Below are 22242 nucleotides of genomic sequence, written 5' to 3' on the forward strand. Positions count from 1 at the left end.
ACTTGCAAAGAATATGCATTCTGCCGTCATTGGGTATAGTATTCTATATCCGTATATTAAATGCAGCTTGCCAGTAATGCTCAAAACTTAAACACTCTTGTTGATTTTTTGTCTGTGTGTTTTGTCAGCCACTGAGAGGCATGTTGTTTAAAGATCCTATCAAGATCGTGGATTTGTCTGTTTCTTTTTTTAATATTGTCAGTCTTTGCTTTATATATTTTGAGCCCATGTTATTAGATGCATATAAATTTACCATTTCATTCCTATCAAATCAAATCTTTGACCATCACAAGATGCTCCTCTTCATTGCTAGAGATGTTTTTCCCTTAGAGTCTTCGTCATTAAGGCAGCTCCATCAGCTACACTAGCTTTCTTTTGATTTGGGTTTTCATAGACTATCTTTTTCATACTTTTTATGTCAGCCTTTAAAATGTGTATCTCATATGAACAGCATGTAGATTTCGTACAGTTTGACCGTCTTTGTCTTTTAGTCCAAGTATATTTAACGTCATTGCTGGTATACTGGGATTTAAATTTATCTTCTCGCTCAGGGCCAGTTGTACTTCCTGTTATGTTCCTTTTTCTCTCTATTCTTGGCTTCTTTTGAGTTGATAGTTTTTTATCATTCCCTTTTTCCCTGTATTAGCTTGGAAACTTTCTCTCTTTTGCTCTTCATTTAGTAATCATAAGACAATAGCATGCATTCATGACTTACCCAAATCTAATATTTAGTGAGTTTTTAACTTTTACTATTTTAGCAATTATTCTAAATTTTACAATATGCATTTTCAACTCACCAAAATTCAATATTCATTAATAATGATGTCCTTCTTCTTGTTAACACAATGACTGAGACATTGACACTTTAACTTCACTTTCCCCATCCAGACTCATATGCCACTGTTGTCATTTTCTAAACTTCTCTCTGTATTTGAAACTCTAAGACGTTATTAGTATTTTTCTAAAGTCAATATCCATATCTATATATGACTATTCTATCTTCTCCACATTTTTGATCATCCATCTAGATTTTTCTTCAGCCTGAAGAACATCCGTTAGTATTTTCCTTCAACATGGCTCTGCTGGTGTCATATTCTGTCAGGAGTGTGTATGTGCATGTGTGTGTGTGCATGTGTGTGTGTGCATGTGTGTGTATGCATGTGCATGTGTGTTTTTGTGTGTGTGCATGTATGTGTGTGTGCATGTGTGTGTATGTGTGTGTATGCATGTGCATGTGTGTTTTTGTGCATGTGCGTGTGTGTGTGCATGAGTGTGTGGGCATGTGTGTGTATGTACATGTGTGCATGCGTGTGTGTGCGTGCGTGTGTGTTCATGCGTGTGTGTATGCATGTGCATGTGTCTGAAAACGTTTATGTTTGTCCTTCATAATGAAGCATCTTTTGACTGGGTATTGAATTCTGCACTGCCAGTCATTTTCTTTCAGCACATGATAGATGTGAAGTCTATCATTCTACTGTCTTTTGGCTCCAATCATTGATATTTAGAAGTAAGCTATAACCTAACTATTGTACCATTGTGTCATCTTTTAATATTCTAGTTTTTTAAATGTTTCTTTTCCTTTGATTTACAGCAGTTTTATTGGGACGTATCTGGGTATAAATTTGTTTTGATTTATCTTGTTGGGGTTCATACGGGCCTCTTGAATCTTGGGCTTGGTATTTTCCATTAGTTTTGGAGCTTGGGCTGCAAGCTATCTAGGCAGTGGGGAGTTACTGAGGCTTTTGAACAGGGAACTAACGTGATTAAATTTGGGATTCGTGGTAATGGTGAAAATGATCGCCACAGTTTTTCATGGACTCACCTTTATGCCAAACATTTCATCTCTTTTCATCCTCACAACACCTCTGATTATGCCCATTTAATTTTTTAAATATATTGGAGCTTTTCAAGATGCCTTCACAAATGTGGGAGTCAAGGCTCAGAGCCAAGTCACTGCCCAAAGGCACCAGTCAGTAAGTGGCAAAGCCGAGATCGGGGGAAGCCAGGCCTGTCTGACTCGTTACTATGGCACAGCCATTAGCCACGTGTGGCTATTTAGGTGAAATTAAATATAATGTAAAATTCAGTTCCTCCATCACACGAGCCACACTTCAAGTGCTCAACAGCCAGATGTGGCCAGTGGCCACTGTATTGAATAGCACAGCATTAGGGCATTTCATCATTGCAGAGAGTTCTACCAGACAGTGCTACCCCTCCACTTGGCAATCTGCTCACGGGACCAGGAAGGATGTTCTGGAAGGAAATAAATTAGAGGCAAGGAGGCCAGGTATCACGGCCAAAGGTGCTCAGGGCCTAGCCTGAGACCATGCATATTAGTCTGTTTTCATGTTGCTGATAAAGGCACACCCAGAACTGGGAAGAGAAAGAGGTTTAATTGGACTTGCAGTTCCACATGACTGGGGAGGGCTTAGAATCATGGTGGGAGGCAAAAGGCACTTCTTACATGGCGGTCACAGGGGAAAAATGAAGAAGAAACCAAAGGAGGAGAAACCCTTGAAAAACTCATCAATCTCGTAAGACTTACTGTCACGAGAATAGCATGGAAAAGATTGGCCCCCATGATTCAATTACCTCCCTCTGGGTCCCTCCCACAACACATGGGAATTCTGGGAAATACCATTGAAGTCGAGATTTGGGTGGGGACACAGCCAAACCATCTCACCATGCACAGGGAAGGAGCTCAATAAATCTCTGAGAGTTGGTGCCAAGGGCCTGCTGTGTGGCAGGGATATGAGGAACAGGACTGCCAGAGCTGGGGCTGTGGCAGGGAGGGCATTTACTAAGAGGAGAAGCCCAGAGTGGAGCCCAGGACATCCTTTACTTCTGCAGCATTTGAAAAACGTCCACCTCGGCTGGGCACAGTGGCTCATGTTTGTAATGCCAGCACTTTGGGAAGCCAAGGCAGGCAGATCACGAGGTCAGGAATTGGAGACCAGCCTGGCCAACATAGTGAAACACCGTCTACTAAAAACACAAAAATTAGCTGGGTGTGGTGGTGGGCACCAGCTACGAGGCTGAGGCAGGAGAATCGCTTGAACCCAGGAGGCAGAGGTTGCAGTGAGCCGAGATCGTGCCACTGCATTCCAGCCTGGGCAACAGAGCTAGACTCCATCTCAGGACAAAAAAAAAAGAAAACGTCCACCAAAACAGAAGCTGGGGTATTTTTACACCTGAGAGGATGCAAGTGGGGAAACTGAGGCCCACCGAGCTTAGCTGGCCTTCCCAGAAACACAGCTCGCTGGAGACTGGCTGCACACTGCCTCTCAGAAGAAGGCTCTGCAGGTTACTCTGGATGTTTTACATGAAATCTGTGTGACTCCTCTCTGGCCTCCTAATAAACCCTGTGAGGTTGTTTTGGAACAAAATCCTCTCACCTGGGAGAGTTTGTCTCATTTCCTGGGAGTGCCTGAGCCCTGGCTCCACAGATGCCCAAAATAATCTTCATGGTTCAGACATGAACCGAGCAGCTGCAGGGTCCTGTCATGGCCAGCAGAGGGCAGCACCAAACATGCCCAAGCTCACCTGGAGTTGCCCATTATCCAAGCAAGTAGGATACATAGGCAAGTTTCCCTGCTTTAAACGCTGCCTTTTGCAGGCTGCACTTCTTTACTAGCCATTGCTTAGCGAGTCTCCCAGAGCTGTTTCCCTTGGTAAGTGTGCTGGAAGTGGTAACAACAAGCAGTTATGATAATAAACCCAGCAGTAACATTTACTGAGTGCCCATGATGGGCTGTGGTTCCTTACGGTGTCAGGATGACACTGCATGGTGGCTACTCCCATCCACCTGAACTAGCTCACAACACCTAACACACTTAGAGAGCCCTTATGAAGTGCCGTCACTGTTCCAAGCTTCTTTAAATCCCCACAGTAACTCTGGGAAGAGGGAACTAGTATCATTACCCCATTTGACAGACAAGGACACTGAGTCATGGAGCAGTGAGTGACTTTGCTGAGGTCATACAGCTTGTTAGGGACAGAGCTGGGATTAGAGCCCAAGATGCAGGGTCCAGCCCTTTCCCCCACGAGCAGTGCCCCCTGAGCCTACCTCTACCCCATGCACGCCTATGACCTCTGCCACATGGACCTACCCCTCTGGAACCCCCCACGGCCATTAGATGTCCTAGAGTAATTTCCCCATTCTGACCACATTAGCAGCAAGCACATGCTTTCATCATCATTTTAGGTTGAAGAGAAGCTTCAGGAGGATTCCAGAAGGAAACTGCTTCAGCTGCAAGAAATGGGGAACAGAGAGAGCCTCATTAAAATCAATTTGGAGAGGGCAGTAGGTCAGGTAGGCATGGTCCAGAGCCCCCTTCATTGGCCCACGCTCCCCAATGATTGCACCCAAGCATCTGGCAGGGGTGAGAGAGGAGGATGCCCAAAGTAGGTAGACAGATGTCCGTTCCTTCTCCTGTTTCTCTCACGGGCAGAGGCTCTCTGCTGCTCTCCGTCCCCGTGGACATCGCTAAAGAGGCTTCCACTGTTGGGAGGCCTCCCACTCAAATAGTTTGCAATGACCTGAGCCCCAGACCAGGCAGCCCTTCCCAGCTCCCTGCCTGCCCCCAGTTAACCGAGTCCCTTACCCTCAGTGGTGTTTCTAGCATCTTCTCTCTAACGATCTTAGTCCTGACATTTACCACAGATTTCCTTCCCCTCGGGCCACAGCAGACATTGCACTCAGTGTCTATAAGGAAATGCCACTTTCCTTAATAAACTAAAACCCCAGAGTGTCCACAGTGGGTACTGGATGGAGAAGCTCCTGGCTGTGCGTGAGCCGCTATGACCTGGACTTCAGGTGCCATTTTTCTGATGCTATGGCCTGAGGTCGCTGGTGGCCCTTCCTGGCACATGTGGCACAGTCGTGAGGGCCAGAATGTGCAGGCGAGACTTTACCAAATGCTAAGGGAGAGTAAGACCTTCCGGAATGTGGCCCCCCAGGGGCAGCCACCCTAGAGTCCTCCACGAGGATCCCTCTCCTGGAAACCACAGCTCTGGGGGATCCACAGAATGGTTTGGGCAAGTGCATGCATGTGTGTGTGTAAGTGCGCGCATGTGTGCACTTTTTTATTACTGGGAGGGAGGGCTGTGTGTGTATGTGCACAAGCGTCTGCGTGCTTTATCACTGGGAGGGAGGGCCGTGTGTGTGCATGCGTGTGTGCACCTTTTTATTACTGGGAAGGAGGGCCGTGTGTGTGCGTGTGAGTACGCTTTATTACTGGGAGGGAAGACTGTGTGTGTGCGTGTGCTTTTTGATCACTGGGAGGGAGGGCCTCCCACTGGATTCTCAGGCAGGTCTGTGAACTACCTACCAAAAAAGGTTAAAAGCCAGGATCCCTCCACAGCACCCAGCTCAGCTCCCAAAGCTGTTCCATTTTCTACCATCCAAGCTTTACCAGGTGGTGTGACCAGGCCTTTGTCCCTCACACTAAAATTCAGATATTCACCACTGTCACCCTCAGCACCATTTCTCCTGTGGGTTGCCAGCCCCTTATCAAGGGCAGAGAGCCTGCCCGTCTGGGCCTCTCCCTGTGCACCTTAGCTACTCCCGCCCTGCCCTCAACACACACTTGATTTCAGGGCCTGACCTGTGTTCCTTGCCCAAGGGCCAAGGTTCTTGTTCCAGCTCTGGGCAAAGGTCATCTGGGAGGAGCCTTGGAGGTACTGAGACTGCTCCAGGTCTACACCCAAGAGAGAAAGGGCCAGCCCCATCTCTCCCTCCGAGGGCCTTCTACTCCTGCATCTCCAAGGCCCTGCTCCCTAACAGCCTGCACTTCCCCAGGCAAGTGACGCCAGGCCCAAAGCCACGTCTAAGATAATCTCTCCCTCCTAAAGGCCCTGGGCAGCCATTCCTATGGGGAGCCCCTGGCGGCAATGGGGAACCACAATTCACAGGACCTCCTTTACACAACCAATTCTTTGGGTGAGCCAGGACCCTCCCCTTGGCCATGAAGCCAGAAGATGGCTTTGAGAACCTCATGTCACCTGGTCTTCTCCTGGCAGAGCACTGCAGAGATGTCCCTAAGACATTCGCCATTAGGACTCCCTTGTGCAGTAAATACCTGTGTCTTGGGCCCCGTTGACTTTTAGGTTGACGCAGTAGCCCTTTTGGTCTCTTCAAGGCTCTGCCTTAGAGCCTTAATAACCACATTTTGCCAGTGAACCGGAGACTCATGCCAGGGGCTGCCATGTTTATAGATTCCCAGAGAAAGTCGGGCTCCTTTTTACCTTTAACTTCTGATGGAATCAGGACACCCTGGACTTGGGATTCTGTAAGCCCGGACTTAACGTCACTTCTATTTCATCAGCCTTAACCCGAAAACACTAGCACCCAGGAGGGCCAGTGAAAGCCGCCTGAAGTCGAGGCCCTTGGCTTTAGCTGATGTTTCTGTGTCCAGGCATTTAACGCAGGCTTGTTGGGTGTTTGAGTGTCTCCTCTACACCAGGCACTGTCATGGGCTCTGGGGAGACCAAGGTAAACATGGTGGGCATAGTCCTCAGGACGATATGGGCTCAGGCATGAAATGGAGAAAGAGAGAACTTTCTCCCCTCCCTGGGCTTCCTTGCTGACTGCACAATTTACTTGGGCTGACAGCCTCCATATTTATTTCACAGTCTGGTGCCAACCGAGCAATTACCAAAGAGCGCTCCCGGCCCCAGACTTCCCATTGGATAACTGGCAGCAAGAGGCTCTTCTGAAGGCTTGAGACATGTGTTTGCATTGACCACAGGCATCGGTCCGGTTAGGCAGGCGCGCCTGAAGAGTAATTAAAGCCTGCTGTTCTCTTTTCTTCTTTGGGTACCGTGACTCCCGGTGAACAGCGAAGATTCTGATGACGCAGAACGATCATTCAGGCGTGCAAACCCTTCTAAGCAGTGTTTCTGCACGCTGCCGTGGAAACGCTGCCCCCACTGGCCAGCCCCCACCGGCCCCCTTACTCTTTGTCCCCCTTTCTGCTGCAGCTGGAGCACTTCAGAAGTCAAGTCATCAAGGCCACCTACGGACGGGCAAAGCCATTCCCGGACAAGCCTGTCACCGACCAACAGGTTAGTCTGCCGTCCCTGCCGTGTGGTGCCTTCACTTTCGTCTTCTTCGGGGATCTGGATTCCAGACCCTGGGAGCATATGTTTCTGTTTTTTGTTGGTGGCATATTTTTCACACTGTTGCTACACCATAAAGATTTGTTTTGATTTTATGGGATTTCCTGGCTTTTAAAGTAAAAGCCAGTTAAAACTCCCTTGAAATGTGTCTGTGAAAATCAAATTAAACCATTCGGGCTTACTTCTGGTCTCCAGACAGACATGTGGAGACTTCATTAGCACTGGGAGAAAGGGAGCCACCTCCCCGCAGCCAGTGTTCTGGCACATTCCTTCAGAAGAGAAAGGTTGACAGTGGCAGTGGGAGGGTGGACATATGGCTGTAATCATTGCCTTGCTGTTCTTCCGTCACTCTTTCTAGCCCCCTGTGTCACAGCACAGGTGGGAAAGCGCGCCGTGGGCTGCTTCCAACGGGCGTGGGAGAACCTGACCTTCTGCTTATGAGCCCAGAATATCAGGCTCAGTGTTCTGAATCCCTGTGCAACACAGAAGACTCTGGAACAAACTCAGGGCCACACTACAGGCCTTCGGATCTTAAAAAGAATATCTGGGCCAGGCACAGTGGCTCACGCCTGTAATCCCAAATCTCTGGGAATCTGAGGCAGCCGGATCACAAGGCCAGGAGATTGAGACCATCCTGGCCAACATGGTGAAATCCTGTCTCTACTAAAAATACAAAAATTAGCTGGATGTGGTGGTGTGTGCTTGTAATCCCAGCTACTAGGGAGGCTGAGACAGGAGGATCACTTGAACCAGGGAGTCAGAGGTTGCAGTAAGCCAAGAATGCACCACTGCACTCCAGCCTAGGTGACAGTGAGACTCCATCTCAAAAAACAAAAAGGAATCTTTGATCCTGGGACTTATGCCCTGGAGACAGGACCAGCGTCCCCCTTCAGAGCCAGAGCCATCACTGAAATATATCAGGACCTCCGTCCTCCCCTACTGAAACCGGGACTTAGATTGAATCTCTCCCATTCCCTTTCCCCCAGGGCCCCCCACCCCTGTATATTACATCTTTTTTTTTTCTTTTTCTCACCAGTTAATAGAGAAAATCACCAAGGTCACTGAGGACAACATCAATTTTCAGCATAAAAAGTGGACCGTGCAGACGGAGACCCAGCTCAGCAACTCCAGGCAGGAGGAGACCACTGGGAACGTGGAGAAGTTGAGGACGTCGCTGGACAGCTGCCAGGTGGCCCCTCCTCGCACTTCCCACACATGGGCCCTTTGTCTAATTTTTGTGCTGCTTATTTGGGAAATTGCCCAGCTTTTTTGGAGCAAGTTGGGTAGAAATGCTTGGCTTTTCTATCCACTTTTTCCTCTTGTTGGTGAAACTTGTTGGAGAAGAAAAAACAAAGTGTCTCAAAAAATCCCTCCCAGGCGAACTTGGTGTGTCCAAAAAGAGATGCCTGAGCATCTTCAAGTCCTGACTTTGGGCGGTGTACATCCCCAACAAAATGACATTTTTTCATAGCCCCCATGTTATTTCCAGAGAAACCAAACAAACATCATTCTGGCTCTTTTTTTTGAAGATGGAGCTTTGCTCTTGTTGCCCAGGCTGGAGTGCAATGGTGTGATCTCAGCTCACTGCAACCTCCGCCTCCCGGGTTCAAGCCATTCTCTTGCCTCAGCCCCCTGAGTAGCTGGGATTGCAGACATGCACCACCATGCCTGGCTAATTTTCTATGTTTAGTAGAGACAGGGTTTCTCCATTTTGGTCAGGCTGGTCTTGAACTCCTGACCTCAGGTGATCTGCCTGCCTCGGCCTCCCAAAGTGCTGGGGTTACAGGCGTGAGCCACCACACCTGGCCCATTCCTGCTTTTTATTTGCATTTTCTTTTTTGGCCCAGCCACAAAAAGCATTTTCCACACCCTTGCCTTTGACTCTGGAGGAGCAGGGGTCGGAGGACCTGGCCACAGCCCCAAGGCCCCCACACTGGGACATGGTTTATCTGAGCAGGCGGTGGCTTCTGCTCTCTCTAGAAATCAGCAGCTCCTGTCTAGGGAGTTTGTGAAAATGCTGGCTTGTCAGCACTCTTTCAAATCAGGAAACCACGCTTTCCGACCAGCTTGTGTGTTGATCTTGGCAGGAATTCTGATGAATGGAAGAAAGAAGTAGCCACATTTGCCTCTCATTGCTGCCAATCTGTCGATGGCACTTTGGCTTTGGGGTTTCATATACCTAAAAGGGGGCTCACTTTGACTGTCAAAAGTCTATATTAGAGTACAAAAAAAATGCTGTCAAAGCATTATTATTATTATTATTTTTTAAGAAGGAATCTTGCTCTGTCTCCCAGGCCAGAGTGCAGTGGCGTGATCTCAGCTCACTGCAACCTTGGCCTCCCAAGTTTAAACATTTCTCTGCCTCAGCCTCCCCAGTAGCTGGGATTACAGGCACCCACCGCCAGGTCTGGCTAGTTCTGTATTTTTAGTACAGACAGGGTTTCACCATCTTGGCCAGGCTAGTCTTGAACTCCTGACCTCTTGATCCACCCGCCTCAGCCTCCCACAGTGCTGGGATTACAGACCAGAGCCACCGAGCCCAGCCAAAAATTTTTGAAAAGAAAAAACAGCCCTCCCGGGGTGGCCAGCGTGTGGCGCTGCCTGCTTCAAGTCGAGAACGCTGTTCCTCAAAGGTGGCGTCAGGGGCTATTTCTGGCCACAGGGCCTGGGCTCCTCATGATCTCATCTCTCTGCAGGCTTGCATGATGTCCTGCTGTGGCAGTGACCTGAAGAAGGAGGTCGACCTTCTTCAGCACCTCCAGGTGAGCCCACCTGTCTCGGGGCTCCAGAAGGCAGTTCTGGACATCCTGAGGCATGCGCTGTCCTGGCTGGAGGAGACAGAGCAGCTCCTCCGGGACCTGGGAATCCCGCCCTCCAGCACCGACAAAGGTTACTGGAATTTTTTTTCTCACATAGTTGCATGACTCTAAAATGTCGCATTGAAGCTCAGCATGATGGGACATCTGTTGAGGAAGTCTTCATGGGTGTCTGGCCAAGTCTGTTCCCCTGCTTCTCTGCTTGAGACGTAGTTATCCATTAAAAAAAATACACAAGTGAGACACGATAACTGAAGGAAAATGAAACAGAACAGAGGCAAAGGAAAAATGAAAGCAAAATTATGCAAAGTCTAATTACGGTGTTTAACTTTCAAGGCATTTTCCCTTGGAAATAGCCACATGATTCTAGGCAAGTCACTTACCCTGTCTATGCCTCGGTTTCCAAATCTATAAAATGGGGCTAATAAGGAGTACCCACCTTTAGGGCTGTTGTGATTTTTTTTTTTTTTTTTTTTTTGAGACGGAGTCTTACTTTGTCACCCAGGCTGGAATGCAGTGGCGTGATCTCGGCTCACTGCAACCTCCGCCTCCTGGGTTCAAGTGATTCTCCTGCCTCAGCCTCCTGAGTAGCTGGCATTACAGGCATGCACCACCACACCTGGTTTTGTATTTTTAGTAGAGACAGGGTTTCACCATGTTGGTCGGGCTGCTCTCAAACTCCTGACCTCAAGTGATCCACCCACCTCAGCCTCCCAGAGTGCTGGGATTACAGGCGTGAGCCACTGCACCGGCCTAGGGCTGTTGTGAGTCTTAAAATGCGTGACGTATGGAAAGTACTTGGAATAGCACCCGGCACACAACAGGCGTTACTAAATGTTTGTTGACTTTCAATTCTACAAAAAATAGTGTCACGTTACCCCCAATTTTCTTTGGTCTGTTCTGAATGGTACATCATCAGGAAGCCCCTCCACGTCAGCACACACAGACCTACATCATCGTGATTGCTGATTCCATTGTGTGGGAATCACCATTATTTATTTAGATAATCCCCTATCTTGGGCACTTAGGTGATTTCCAGTTTTTCACACTCATAAATCATGCTGAGATGAACATTGTTGCACATACACCTGCTCATCTTATCTTTATTTTCCTAGAGGTGGAGGGACTTGAACCGCTTTCTTTCAACAAACATTTATTGCATGCTTGCTCACAAGACACCAGGTGCTATGCAGAGCAGACATAATGGGGTCAGGAACAGGTAGAATCAGGCCGTGTGTGTGTGGTTCACTGCAAAATTCTTCCACTATGATCCTACATTTGAAATTTTTTATAATAAAATACTGGGGTAGGGGGGAAACAGGCACTGTCCCTGCCCTCAAAGAGCTTATGGTCTCAGGGGGAGGGATGCGGTGGACATTAATGGAAAATCACTCAAACAAACATGAAAGCTCAGTGGTGAAAATTGCTGTGATGTGCAGGGTTCGATCTGGTCAGGGAAGGCAGGGCAGCTGCAGGATGCATAGGAGTTGTTTGCCTAAGAAGGGAGAGAGAGAATTCTGAGCAGCAGGAGCAGCATGGTGGCAGGGAGTGCATGGAGAGCACACGGGGCCAACAGAAATGGGGCAGGGCGGGGCAGGCTAGCGAGGGGGCTTCCCAGGGCCGTCATGGAGGATATTCCAGGGCCCTAGTAAGAAGCTTTTTATTCTAAGGCAGAGAGAAACCCATGAAAGCCTTAAGTGAGGAGCTAGACAAGCTTGCATTCTGAGACAATCACCTTGGTGGCACGTGGACAATGTCCTGGAGGGTGGTCAGCGTGGAGCCCCAGGAGCCACTTGGGAGGCTGCTGTAAGAGATGACAAGGCCACCCTAGGGCAGGGTGGGGATGGGGAAAGAGCAAAGATTCAGGGGCAGATAAGAGGTAAATCAGCAGGCATCAGTGGTACGACTGGAGATAGTTGGAAGCAAAGACAGAGAAGAGTCAACAGGACCTCTAGGTTTTCGGTGTGTGTAAAAGATGGACGTGATTTCTTCACTAAAATCAGAGCAAGGAATGCAGGATGAGGCCCAGGTTTGAGGGGGAAGACGAGTATGAAGTACCTGTGAGACATCTGAGTTGAGATGCCCAAGAGACTGCCGTTTCCCCAGATGTCTTGTTTGGGGATAGATCATAATGATGTATCCCCAGCACCCGGAGAGCATGTGCCACACAGCAGGCCTAATAAGTATCTGTAGGATGGAGGGATGGAGGAATGGATGGAAGGAAGTATAGATGGATGGACAGACAGACGGATGGATGGATGAAAGGGTTAGGGTGGGTGGGTGGATGGATGGATGGAAGAATAGAATGTAGGAAGGAAGGAAGGAAGATAGGTATGCAAGGTATCACTTAGGAAGATTATTTGTTCTTCAGTCTTGAAGAATAGCTAGAACTCTGCTCCATGTTTTGCCTGATTTCATGTAAGCGCATGACCTACGTGAAATTAACGAGGGAGAAGGGAAACAGCACAGGGCAGCCCCTTAAAGAACTCCAGCATTTGGAAGCCTGTTGCTACTTGCCAAATCACCCTCCATCAATTTTATATTCTTGCAGCAATGGATAAGAATAGAGGAGTGATTTTCAACTCTGGTGCTTCAACATCCCCAGCAGGATGCTTCCAAAGTATCCAGAAGGTGGGATCACATTCTTAAAAAGCAGAGACAAAGCCAACGTTAATTTTTACGCAGAAGCCTTCCCCTCATCATATAGCAGAGGGCGTTACTGTTCTTGCAATCGTGGCAGAGTCGTGAGCTTACTTGAAATGAGGTAAAACGTGGAGCAGAGTTCTGGTTATTCTACAAAACTAAAACAAAGACCCCCCCATCTCCATCCTGGTAATAACAGAGCTAAGCTACCTGTGCACTGTCCCCTTCCCACTCCCAAGGCCATTTGAGTCATCTAGACTAAGTCTGTAAACCTAGCCATATATTACTGTTAAGAAATATGAGTTGTTGCCAGGTGTAGTGGCTCATGCCTGTGATCCCAGCAACTTGGGAGGCTGAGGCAGGAAGATCGTTTAAGGCTAGAAGTTCAAGACCAACCTGGGCAACAAAGTGAAACCCCTCATCTCCAAAAAATAAAAAATAATAATAAATTAGCCAGGCATGGTGGCACAGGCCTGCAGTCCTAGCTACTCATGAGGCTGAGCTGGGAGGATCCCTTAGGCCAAGATTTCGAGGCTGCAGTGAGCTGTGATTGTGCCACTGCACTGCAGCCTGTGTGACAGAGTGAGACCATGTCTAAAAATAAATAAGTAAATGCGGATTGTAAAGTCAAGCTTTCAGGCCCAGTAATTCCAGAAAGGCTGAGAAAGACGTTGCAGGCAGCATTCCTGAGACCACCCTCTTCTTCTCCTGACTTCACGGAGTCAGAAGATTTGAGCAACATTAAGCAGGTGTCTGCAGAATCCCTCCCTTGTTAACACGCACGCTGCGTCTACAAGAGGGGGATGAAGAAAGCAGTATTTCCAAACTACTGGACTCCTTGATGCCCTCACCGCCAAATAACCTCTTGGAATAATGTTCTGGAACCCTCACGGGGGAAATGCTGGTCTGCTGACTACATCTTCTGTGATTACGACTAGCTGGTTCTGAGAAGTCAGGAAAAAAAGAATGGAGAATGACAGAAGCTTAGTAAGTAGGACCCATCTTTCATCCACTCAGGAGAAGAGGAAACAGAAGAGAAAGACATTTTCTCTTCCAGTGTAAGCAATATTACAGCGAGTGCCCAAAAGACTGGGGAAAAAAGGGTGAGCCAGAGTATGCCCTATATTCTCTACTCTTGTACCTAATTTCTAACCCAGAGCTAGTCCAGGAGGAGGAGGGGAAGAGGAAGGGGAGGAGAAAGGATGGGGAGGAGGAAAAGGAAGGATGGAGAGGAGGAGGAAGGATGGGGAGGAGGAGGGAAGAAGAGGAGGAAGGATAGGGAGGAGGAGGGAAGAGGAGGAGGAAGGAGGGTGATGGTGATGGTGATGGTGGTGATTATGGGGGCGATGATGATCATTCACTACTGAGCACTTATATTCTAGAGATTGTTCTCAGCATATTATATGCATGATCGAATTTCATCCTCACAACAACTCTGTGAGTTAATAATTTGCCCATTATCCTCATTTTAGAAATGAGGAAACTGGCTTAAAGCTGGTTTTATGATTGCTCCACTAGGATAAGGTGATTCGAGGCACTTCACATTATAGAGGCTGACAGGGAGTCCCCAGTCTATTCACCACCATCCCACACACTCCCAGAAGCTGCCTGCATTCGTAGCTCCTAAGAGAAGGGTAGAAAGCATGGGTTGTTTAGCTCCTCCTAAGGAGATTTGAGCTGTCTCTAAGTCCTGGGGACTTAGCACTGAGTTAGGTATTTCACATGCACTGCGTGCCTTTATCCTTCCACTAACCCAATGAGGCAGGTAAGATTCCTGTCTTTATTTTCTTTTTCTTTTCTTTTCTTTTTTTTTTTTAAGACCGAGTCTCACTCTGTCACCCAGGATGGAGTGCAGTGGCACAATCTCAGCTCACTGCAACCTCCACCTCCTGGGTTCAAGCACTTCTCCTACCTCAGCCTCCCACGTAGCTGGGATTACAGGCATGCACCACACCAGGCTTTTTTTTTTTTTTTTTTTTTTTTGTATTTTTGGTAGAGACAGGGTTTTGCCATATTGGCCAGGCTGGTCTCGAACTCTTGACCTTGTGATCCACCTGTTTCGGCCTCCCAAAGTGCTAGGATTACAGGCATGAGCCACTGCACCCGACCCGATCTTTCTTTTCGAGTAAAAGTCTTGCACTGTTGTCCAGGCTGGAGTGCAGTGGTGTGATTTCAGCTCATTGACACTTCCACCTTCCAGGCTCAAGTGATCCTCCCACCTCAGCCTCCCAAGTAGCTGGGACTAACAGGCATGGGCCACCACACCACCTAACTTTTGTATTTTCTGTAGAGATGGGGTTTCACCATGTTGCCCAGGCTCAAATTCCTGGGCTCAAGCAACCCACTGAACTCCCAGAGTGCTGGGATTACAGGTGTCAGCCACTGTGCCCAGCCTTAATTTTAAAAGTAAAGAAACAGAGACATAGTCACGTTAAAAAGCTGTCCAGGGTCACACAGCTGGTACATTAGGGCTAGGACTCAAACTGAGGTATTTCTGATCCTAACACCTGTGTTTTCCCCATGACCCTGACCTTTCACCACCACACACACACACTTCCTTCGAAGATGCAGCAAGGTACCAGGCACATGCCCAATCCCTAGAGGATGGGTGCTGTCACCGGCTCAGGCAGAGACAGAGCTAAGAGTTCCCTTTCCCTAAGGTAAACTGCATCTGGTTCCTGCCCTGACCCATAACCACAGAAAGGCCCATCTGTATCACAGTAATGTTGATCCCAAGCTGGGGACCCACTGCCAAAGCCTGAATTTCAGTTGTGCCCCTACTAGCTGTGTGGGCAGTTAAGTGACGTGGCTGTGCCCCGATTTACTTGCTCATGAAATGGCCATCCAGTCTCCTAGGGTCATGTGAGGACTGAGTAACGGGATACATGCATGGCAGTGCTGGTCACACGCAGCTCGTAATTGCTGGTGGCTGCTGTCATTGTCAGCCTCAAATACTTGTTGACTTAATCTGACCTAAACATGGGTAGCCACCAGCCAGGTAGCACGTGGGCAGCACAGCCTGGTTTATTTGCACCCAGGTGACATCCTCTGGAGCCCCTCGTCTGTCTCTATTTAGCAGTAAATGGGGTTTCCTTAGCCCTGAGCCCTCCACTGGGTTGAAGCCAAGAGCCATTTCTAGAGCCCTCCTCCTTAGAGTCTTTGACAGTGAGCCTTGAGTCCCGGCTGCCAAGTGCCCAAGTGGCAACTCAGTCCCCGTCCCTCCAACCTCAAACTCCCTGCTCTTGACAACCAGGCTACCTGCCCCTTAGAACATCCTCCTAAGAGATAAAACATGCATAACATGCCGGGTGTGGTGGCTCGCGCCCGTAATCCCAGCACTTTGGGAGGCCAAGGCGGACAGATGACCTGAGGTAGGGAGTTCGAGACCAGCCTGACCAACATGGAGAAACGCCATCTCTACCAAAAATACAAAATTAGCCAGGTGTGGTGGCACGTGCCTGTAATCCCATCTACTTGGGAAGATGAGGCAGGAGAATTGCTTGAACCTGGGAGGGAGAGATTGCAGTGAGCCAAGATTGTGCCATTGCACTCCAGCCCGGGCAGCAAGAGTAAAACTCTGTCCCCCACCCCACCCCACCCCCCCAAAAAACCACGGTAACAAGCTAGGACGTAAGTACTGAAACGAATCTCCGGGGGAATCCAGGTGGGGGAAGCATCATGGAAATGACTAGCGGTGTTGTTTGGTGATGTCACTTGCAGCCCGCAAGGTGAGCCTTGTAGGGTCCAGTGTGTGGGATGGGTGGAGGGTTTGCTGTGTGGTTCAGCTGGGAGCATTTAAGCAGCACCTTGAAAGTCAGCTGAATACTCCTCCTGCCTGGTTTCTCAGGGTTCCTTCGATCATGGAAAGAAAGGACTTTTTACATTTTTCTCTGCAAGCTCAGTTGTTTGTGTCTATTTCTGCAAGACTTTGTTACAAATAAGAGACTTTTCCTGCATGCCTGACAAATCACTCAGATATCCAAGATACACTGTGTCTTTCAGTGAAAAGAAAGCAAGTTGCAATGCAATGTGCTGGATGTGCTTTTATTTTCCAAAAATGTCAGCATCTGACCGAAAGAACAACCTGGAGGAAAAGTTTTCAAACTGTTAAGAGCATTATCCCAGGCCGGGTACAGTGGCTCATGCCTGTAATCCCAGCATTTTGGGAGGCCGAGGCAGCTGGATCACAAAGTCAAGAGATCGAGACCATCCTGGCCAACACAGTGAAACCCTGTCTCTATTAAAAATACAAAATTAGCTGGGTGTGGTGGCAGGTGCCTGTAGTCTCAACTACTCAGGAGGCTGAGGCAGGAGAATCGCTTGAACCCAGGAGGTGAGGCTACAGTGAGCTGTGATCATGCCACTGCACTCCAGCCTGGTGACAGAGCGAGATTCCGTCTCAGAAAAAAGTATTATCCCAGCGGGGTGGGATTGCACTGGACCTTGACTTTCATTCAGTTGTTCAACAGGTGTTCGTTCACTGAGGGCTACTGTGTGCCAGCCACCGTGCAGAACACGAAAACGCAACAGCAAACACTTCCCCAATTGGGAAGTTTTTTAACATTTGGGTTTTTGTAACCAACATATATAACTTTTGTGTCTCTGAGCTGCCCCTCAGCTCTCCAGGCCCTGGGCACCCTTCTTCTCTCCTGATCTTTCCCATTCATTCTCAGCAGCCCCCTTCACCAACTCCTGTCCCTAACGAGGGTGTTTTCTTCTCTGCAGTCAGCCCTTGGTCCACCCCATCTCCTTTCTCACGAAGAAACTCTCCACTCCCATGCTTCCCCAGCCACTCCTGTGTATGTTATCCACATGGACGCCTCTGCAGGCAGGGCTGCCAGGAATGTGGTGCAGGGGGTCCAGCCAAGGCAGCAGGGGGGGTCCCTGGCCAGGAGCCATGGCCACAGGAGGAAAGGGGGCTCTTTCTCAGTTCACACAAGGACCCTGGATAGGCTGGGCTGGGCCAGCCTTGCCAATCAGCGTGTCCATCTCTCTGCTGACCATCTCTCCCTGGAGTCCTGCCAGTGCCTCCAATTCACCATGTCTGAAACAGCTGGGGGCAGGGGGGCTCCTTCTCTCTCCCTGCCACACCCCACCCCCACTCCAACCTGTCTGTCTCTGGTCTGATGGCGAGGCCACCATTCTACCCCTTAAAAAGGCTTTCTTTCCATTTCTTCCCTCTCATTCCTGCTTCTCCCACCCTCAGGGGATTAGCACTGAATACCCCGACATCCCCCAGGCTCTTAGCAGAGCTCCCTGCCTCTCACTCAGAGGATGGGAACTTGTCACAGGGAACATCCAGGATCGTCTGGTGACATTTTTGGTTGTCACAACTGGGGCGGGGTGATGCGGGGGTGCCCCTGGCATCCAGCAGGTAGAGACCAGGGATGCTACTAACCATGCCCCAATGCCTAAGACAGCCCCACAGCAAAGACTTGACAGTATCAGCCGTGCAATACCAGCAATATGGCCCGACATAGCAGCAGTGCTGCGGCAGACAAACCCTGCCAGCTCCAGCCTCTCCAATGCAGCCCAGTTCTTTTTCTGGAAAAAAAAAAAGCTCTTCATCAGGCCACTTCACTGGTCTGTCAGCTGCTGGAATAGGAGTGACTCAGACCCTGAGTCACACAGATTAGAGCCAAGTCCTGGCTCAGACACTGGCCTGCTGTGTGGCATTGAGTTGGCCTGCGTCTCAGAACGCCACTGCCTCATCTATAAAATGGGGACCCACTGGGCACATTTCGATCATGTTTAAATCAAGTTTCCACCCTCAAGGCGATGGTTTCAGGCCTGTCACAGCTTGACCTCGCCCTTCCACACCTCCTCTACCATCTGCTCCTCCCTCTCCCATCATCTGCTTCAGCCCAAGTAAGCTCAGCACTTATCCGGAAGAGCACTACCTTTTCCTAGTCCCCCCTCATCCTCCCCACATCCCCGCATGAAGCTGTGGCTTCTGTGACTGTTGTAACAAATGACCACAAGAGAGTGGCTTCAGGATTCATTTGGTTTCACTGAGTCAGCAGGGCTGGTTTCTTCCTGAGGCCCTAGGGCAGCATGCATTTCCTGGCCTTCCTCAGCCTCTAGAGCTTCATTCATTCCTTGCATTCCTGGGCTTGTGGCCCCTTCCTTCATCATCAAAGCCAGTGATGTGGCATCTTCCAGTCTCTCTCTGCTTCCATCACATCACCTTCCCCTCTGGCTGTGGTCAAGCCTCCCTCTGTCTCCTTCTTATAAGAAGCCATGTGATTACATTGGGCCACCCAGATCATCCAGGATAACACCCATCTCGAAATCCTGAATTTTATCGTATTTGCGAAGTTATTTTGCCCTGTACAGTCACACCCACAGGTTCCAGGGATTCGGACCTGGAATTGTAGGGGGTCATCATTCAGCCCCATGCACCCCTATTCTGAAGCACCCTCCTCTGGCTCACTGAATTCTGCCCACCCCTCAACGCCCACACCCAGTGGTTCTTCAACCAAGTGGCCTTACTTGCTCGCTCCAGATGAATGATCTCTCCCTCCTCTGAACCCTCACCCTCCCCTCTCCTTCAGCAGTCACTCATGCCGCTTGGGGTCACTGCATGCTTCCAGCAAGCATTTACTGTCTGTCTGACTAAACTGGCAGCCCCTGGAGGTCTTGGCTTTAGACCATTCCCCTCCCTCAGCACCGTGCTTCGCACACAGTAGACAGTAAACAGGCGTTCTGTTGATGGGTTTTTATTTTCCACCTCCAAAAAGAAAGTTGGATGTGAGCTCAAGCAAGGCTTATCAGCTATCAGCCATTTTTAAATTTTTATTTATTTTTTTTTTTGAGACTGAGTCTCCCTCTGTCACCCACACTGGAGTACAGTGGCACAATCTGGGCTCACTGCAACCTCTGCCTCTTGGGTGCAAGCAATTCTCGTGCATCAGCCTTCCAAGTAGCTTGGATTACAAGCATGCACCACCACACACGGCTAATTTTTCTACTTTTAGTGGAGACAGGGTTTTATCATGTTGGCCAGGCTGGTCTTGAGCTCCTAACTTCAGGTGATCTGGCCATCTCAGACTCCAGGATTAGAGGCGTGAGCCACCATGCCCTGCCTGACACCGTGCCCGGCTGCTTATCCACTACCTTAAAATCACAGGTTGGATGGCAGTTCATGTTGCTTTGATGGGATGGCAGTGTTGCCTTCATCCACCTGTCTGCAAGCTTTGGAGTTGAATTGAATTGATACTTACATCCTCCCTGCTTCTCTTTTTTTCAAGGGTTCTCTTTGTATCTGATATATCTTCTGGAACATTATAAAAAACTTACAAGTCAGACCCAGGAACTTCAGGTAATTCTTTTAATTTCTTTTTTTCCCAAAGTTTATTTCGGCCCCTGCTTGGCATTTATATAGCACTGTGCATTTGAAACCTGTTTTTTCTTTCTCAGCTAGTCACTCCACACCCTCCAGTAGGTGAAATGATTGCTCCATTTGCACACAAAGAGGCACAGAAAAGGTTGGCTAAGATCTCCCAGGAGGGTAAGGACGATGGCAGGGTCTGCCCTCTGGCCTCCTGGGCTAACCACACTGTGTGTTTTCCTCTTTCAAAAGCCCAGAAGACTTATTGCCATCAGATCTTTTTTTTTTTTAGTCTCGTTCTGTCTCCCAGGCTGGAGTGCAGTGGCGAGATCTCAGCTCACTGCATCCTCTGCCTCCTCGGTTCAAGTGATTCTCCTGCCTCAGCCTCTCAAGTAGCTGATATTACAGGCACCTGCCACCACGCCTGGCTAATTCTTGCATTTTTATAGAGGCAGGGTTTCACCATGGTGACCAGGCTGGTCTCAAACTCCTGACCTCAAGTGATCCGCCCACCTCGGCCTCCCAAAGTGCTGGGATTACAGGAGTGAGCCACTGCACCCGGCCTTAATGCTATCAGATTTTGAAAACTGTGTTTGTTAAATGCAGCGGACAAAATACAGCTATCTATAGTACAAGCAGCAGAATTATCAAAAGAAAAGAAATATTCTAGAGGCAAATGAGCTTTAGGGGTTATATCATTCTGATAGCTATTGCCATAACAGTGTTATATAAATACCCTCAAAACTTCAGTGGCATTCAGCAATTGCTATTTACTGCTCACGTGTCTGGGGTCAGCAGCAAGGTGGCTCTGCTGACCTTGTCTGTGTGTTGGTTGGCCTTTGGTTGATCTAGGCTGGCCTCTGCTGGAGTGACTCAGCTCCGTGCATCTCTCATGCCCCAGCAGTCAGGCCTGGGCTGTTCTCAGGAAACTGCAGAGCTACGCGAGAAAGCAGCCCAATCACGTAGTGTTTTTCAATCTTCTGGTTGTGTTATGTCTGCTAACATCCCATTGGCCAGAGCAAGTCACATGGATGAGTTCAGTGTCTGGAGGCAAAATGTGGGGAGGCATTACAAGTTGCATAGCCATAGACATGGATAGAGTGGGGTGAAGAAGGGACCATCATGCCAGTCAGCCACAGAACCTTGAGTACAGGGATTGGCAATTTTTTCTATAAAGGGCCAGATAGTAAACAGTTTAGACTTTGCAGACCATATTCACCCCTCTTCCGTTCTGCTATGGTAAAATGAAACCAGCCATAGACAATATGTAAGTGCTGGGCATGATAAGCATGGCACTATTCCAATAAAACTTTATTTACGGCTGGGTGCCGTGGCTCATGCCTGTAATCCCTGCACTTTGGGAGGCCAAGGCGGGTGGATCACCTGAGGTCAGGAGTTTGAGACCAGCCTATCCAACATGGTTTCTACTAAAAATACAAAACATAAAAATACAAAATTAGCTGGGCATGGTGGTGGGCGCCTGTAATCCCAGCTACTCAGGAGGCTGAGCCAAGAGAATTGCTTGAATACATGAGGCGGAGGTTTCAGGGAGCTGAGATTGAGCCCCTGCACTCCAGCCTGGGCGACAGAGCAAAAGAAAAACAAAACAAACAAACAAAAAACCGTATTTACAGAAGTAGGCAGTGGGCCCAATTTGAACTGTGGGCTACAGTTTGTCAACCCCTGGCCTAATCCCTTCTCCTCATTTTCCAGATAAGGACAATTTCAGTGTCACACAGCGAACAGGTGGAGAATCAAGACAAATATTCAAGCCTCCCGCCCCCTACATGACTGCTTTTTTTCTCACACCCACCTACCACTTACTGAACACTTACTCTGTGCTCAGCACTGTGCCAAAAGCTTTCCATCATTATCTCACTTAATCCTCACAACTCTGAAAGGTCGATACTGTAATTAACTTCATTGTCTAAATAAGGAAGCGTCTAGAAACAACTGGAGCTGGGATTCTTTCTAGATTAGAGCTACAATTCTTTTTAGATCCAGAGTCTAAATTCTTTTTCTTTTTTTTTTTTTTTTGAGACGGAGTTTCGCTCTTGTTACCCAGGCTGGAGTGCCATGGCGCGATCTCGGCTCACCGCAACCTCCGCCTCCTGGGTTCAGGCAATTCTCCCACCTCAGCCTCCCGAGTAGCTGGGATTACAGGCACGCACCACCATGCCCAGCTGATTTTTTTGTATTTTTAGTAGAGGCGGGGTTTCACCATGTTGACCAGGATGGTCTCAATCTCTTGACCTCGTGATCCACCCGCCTCAGCCTCCCAAAGTGCTGGGATTACAGGATTGAGCCACAGCGCCCAGCCCAGAGTCTAAATTC

General features: G+C 48.7%; 1 protein-coding gene across 32 annotated transcripts in view; it reads left to right on the top strand.

Annotated features, from left to right (window-relative positions):
• The window catches only part of FHAD1 (forkhead associated phosphopeptide binding domain 1), a 148624-nt gene that overhangs the window by 68231 nt on the left and 58151 nt on the right, over positions 1–22242 (top strand). For 28 of the 32 annotated variants that reach the window (XR_013519807.1, XR_004745736.3, XR_008482586.2 and 25 more), the window contains 5 exons: positions 4205–4312; positions 6982–7065; positions 8156–8308; positions 9816–10008; positions 19829–19899. Coding sequence is in view for 27 of the 32 variants with exons in the window: in XM_035307802.3 (XP_035163693.3) it covers positions 4205–4312; positions 6982–7065; positions 8156–8308; positions 9816–10008; positions 19829–19899 (609 nt within the window). In the remaining 5 variants the exon portion in view is untranslated. The remainder of the gene's footprint in view (positions 1–4204; positions 4313–6981; positions 7066–8155; positions 8309–9815; positions 10009–19828; positions 19900–22242) is intronic. The other 4 variants (XM_035307804.3, XM_078330426.1, XM_078330427.1 and 1 more) reach the window with 1 other exon arrangement.

This window comes from Callithrix jacchus, chromosome 7 (genome assembly GCF_049354715.1).
Source record: "Callithrix jacchus isolate 240 chromosome 7, calJac240_pri, whole genome shotgun sequence".
Lineage (NCBI taxonomy): Eukaryota > Metazoa > Chordata > Mammalia > Primates > Cebidae > Callithrix > Callithrix jacchus.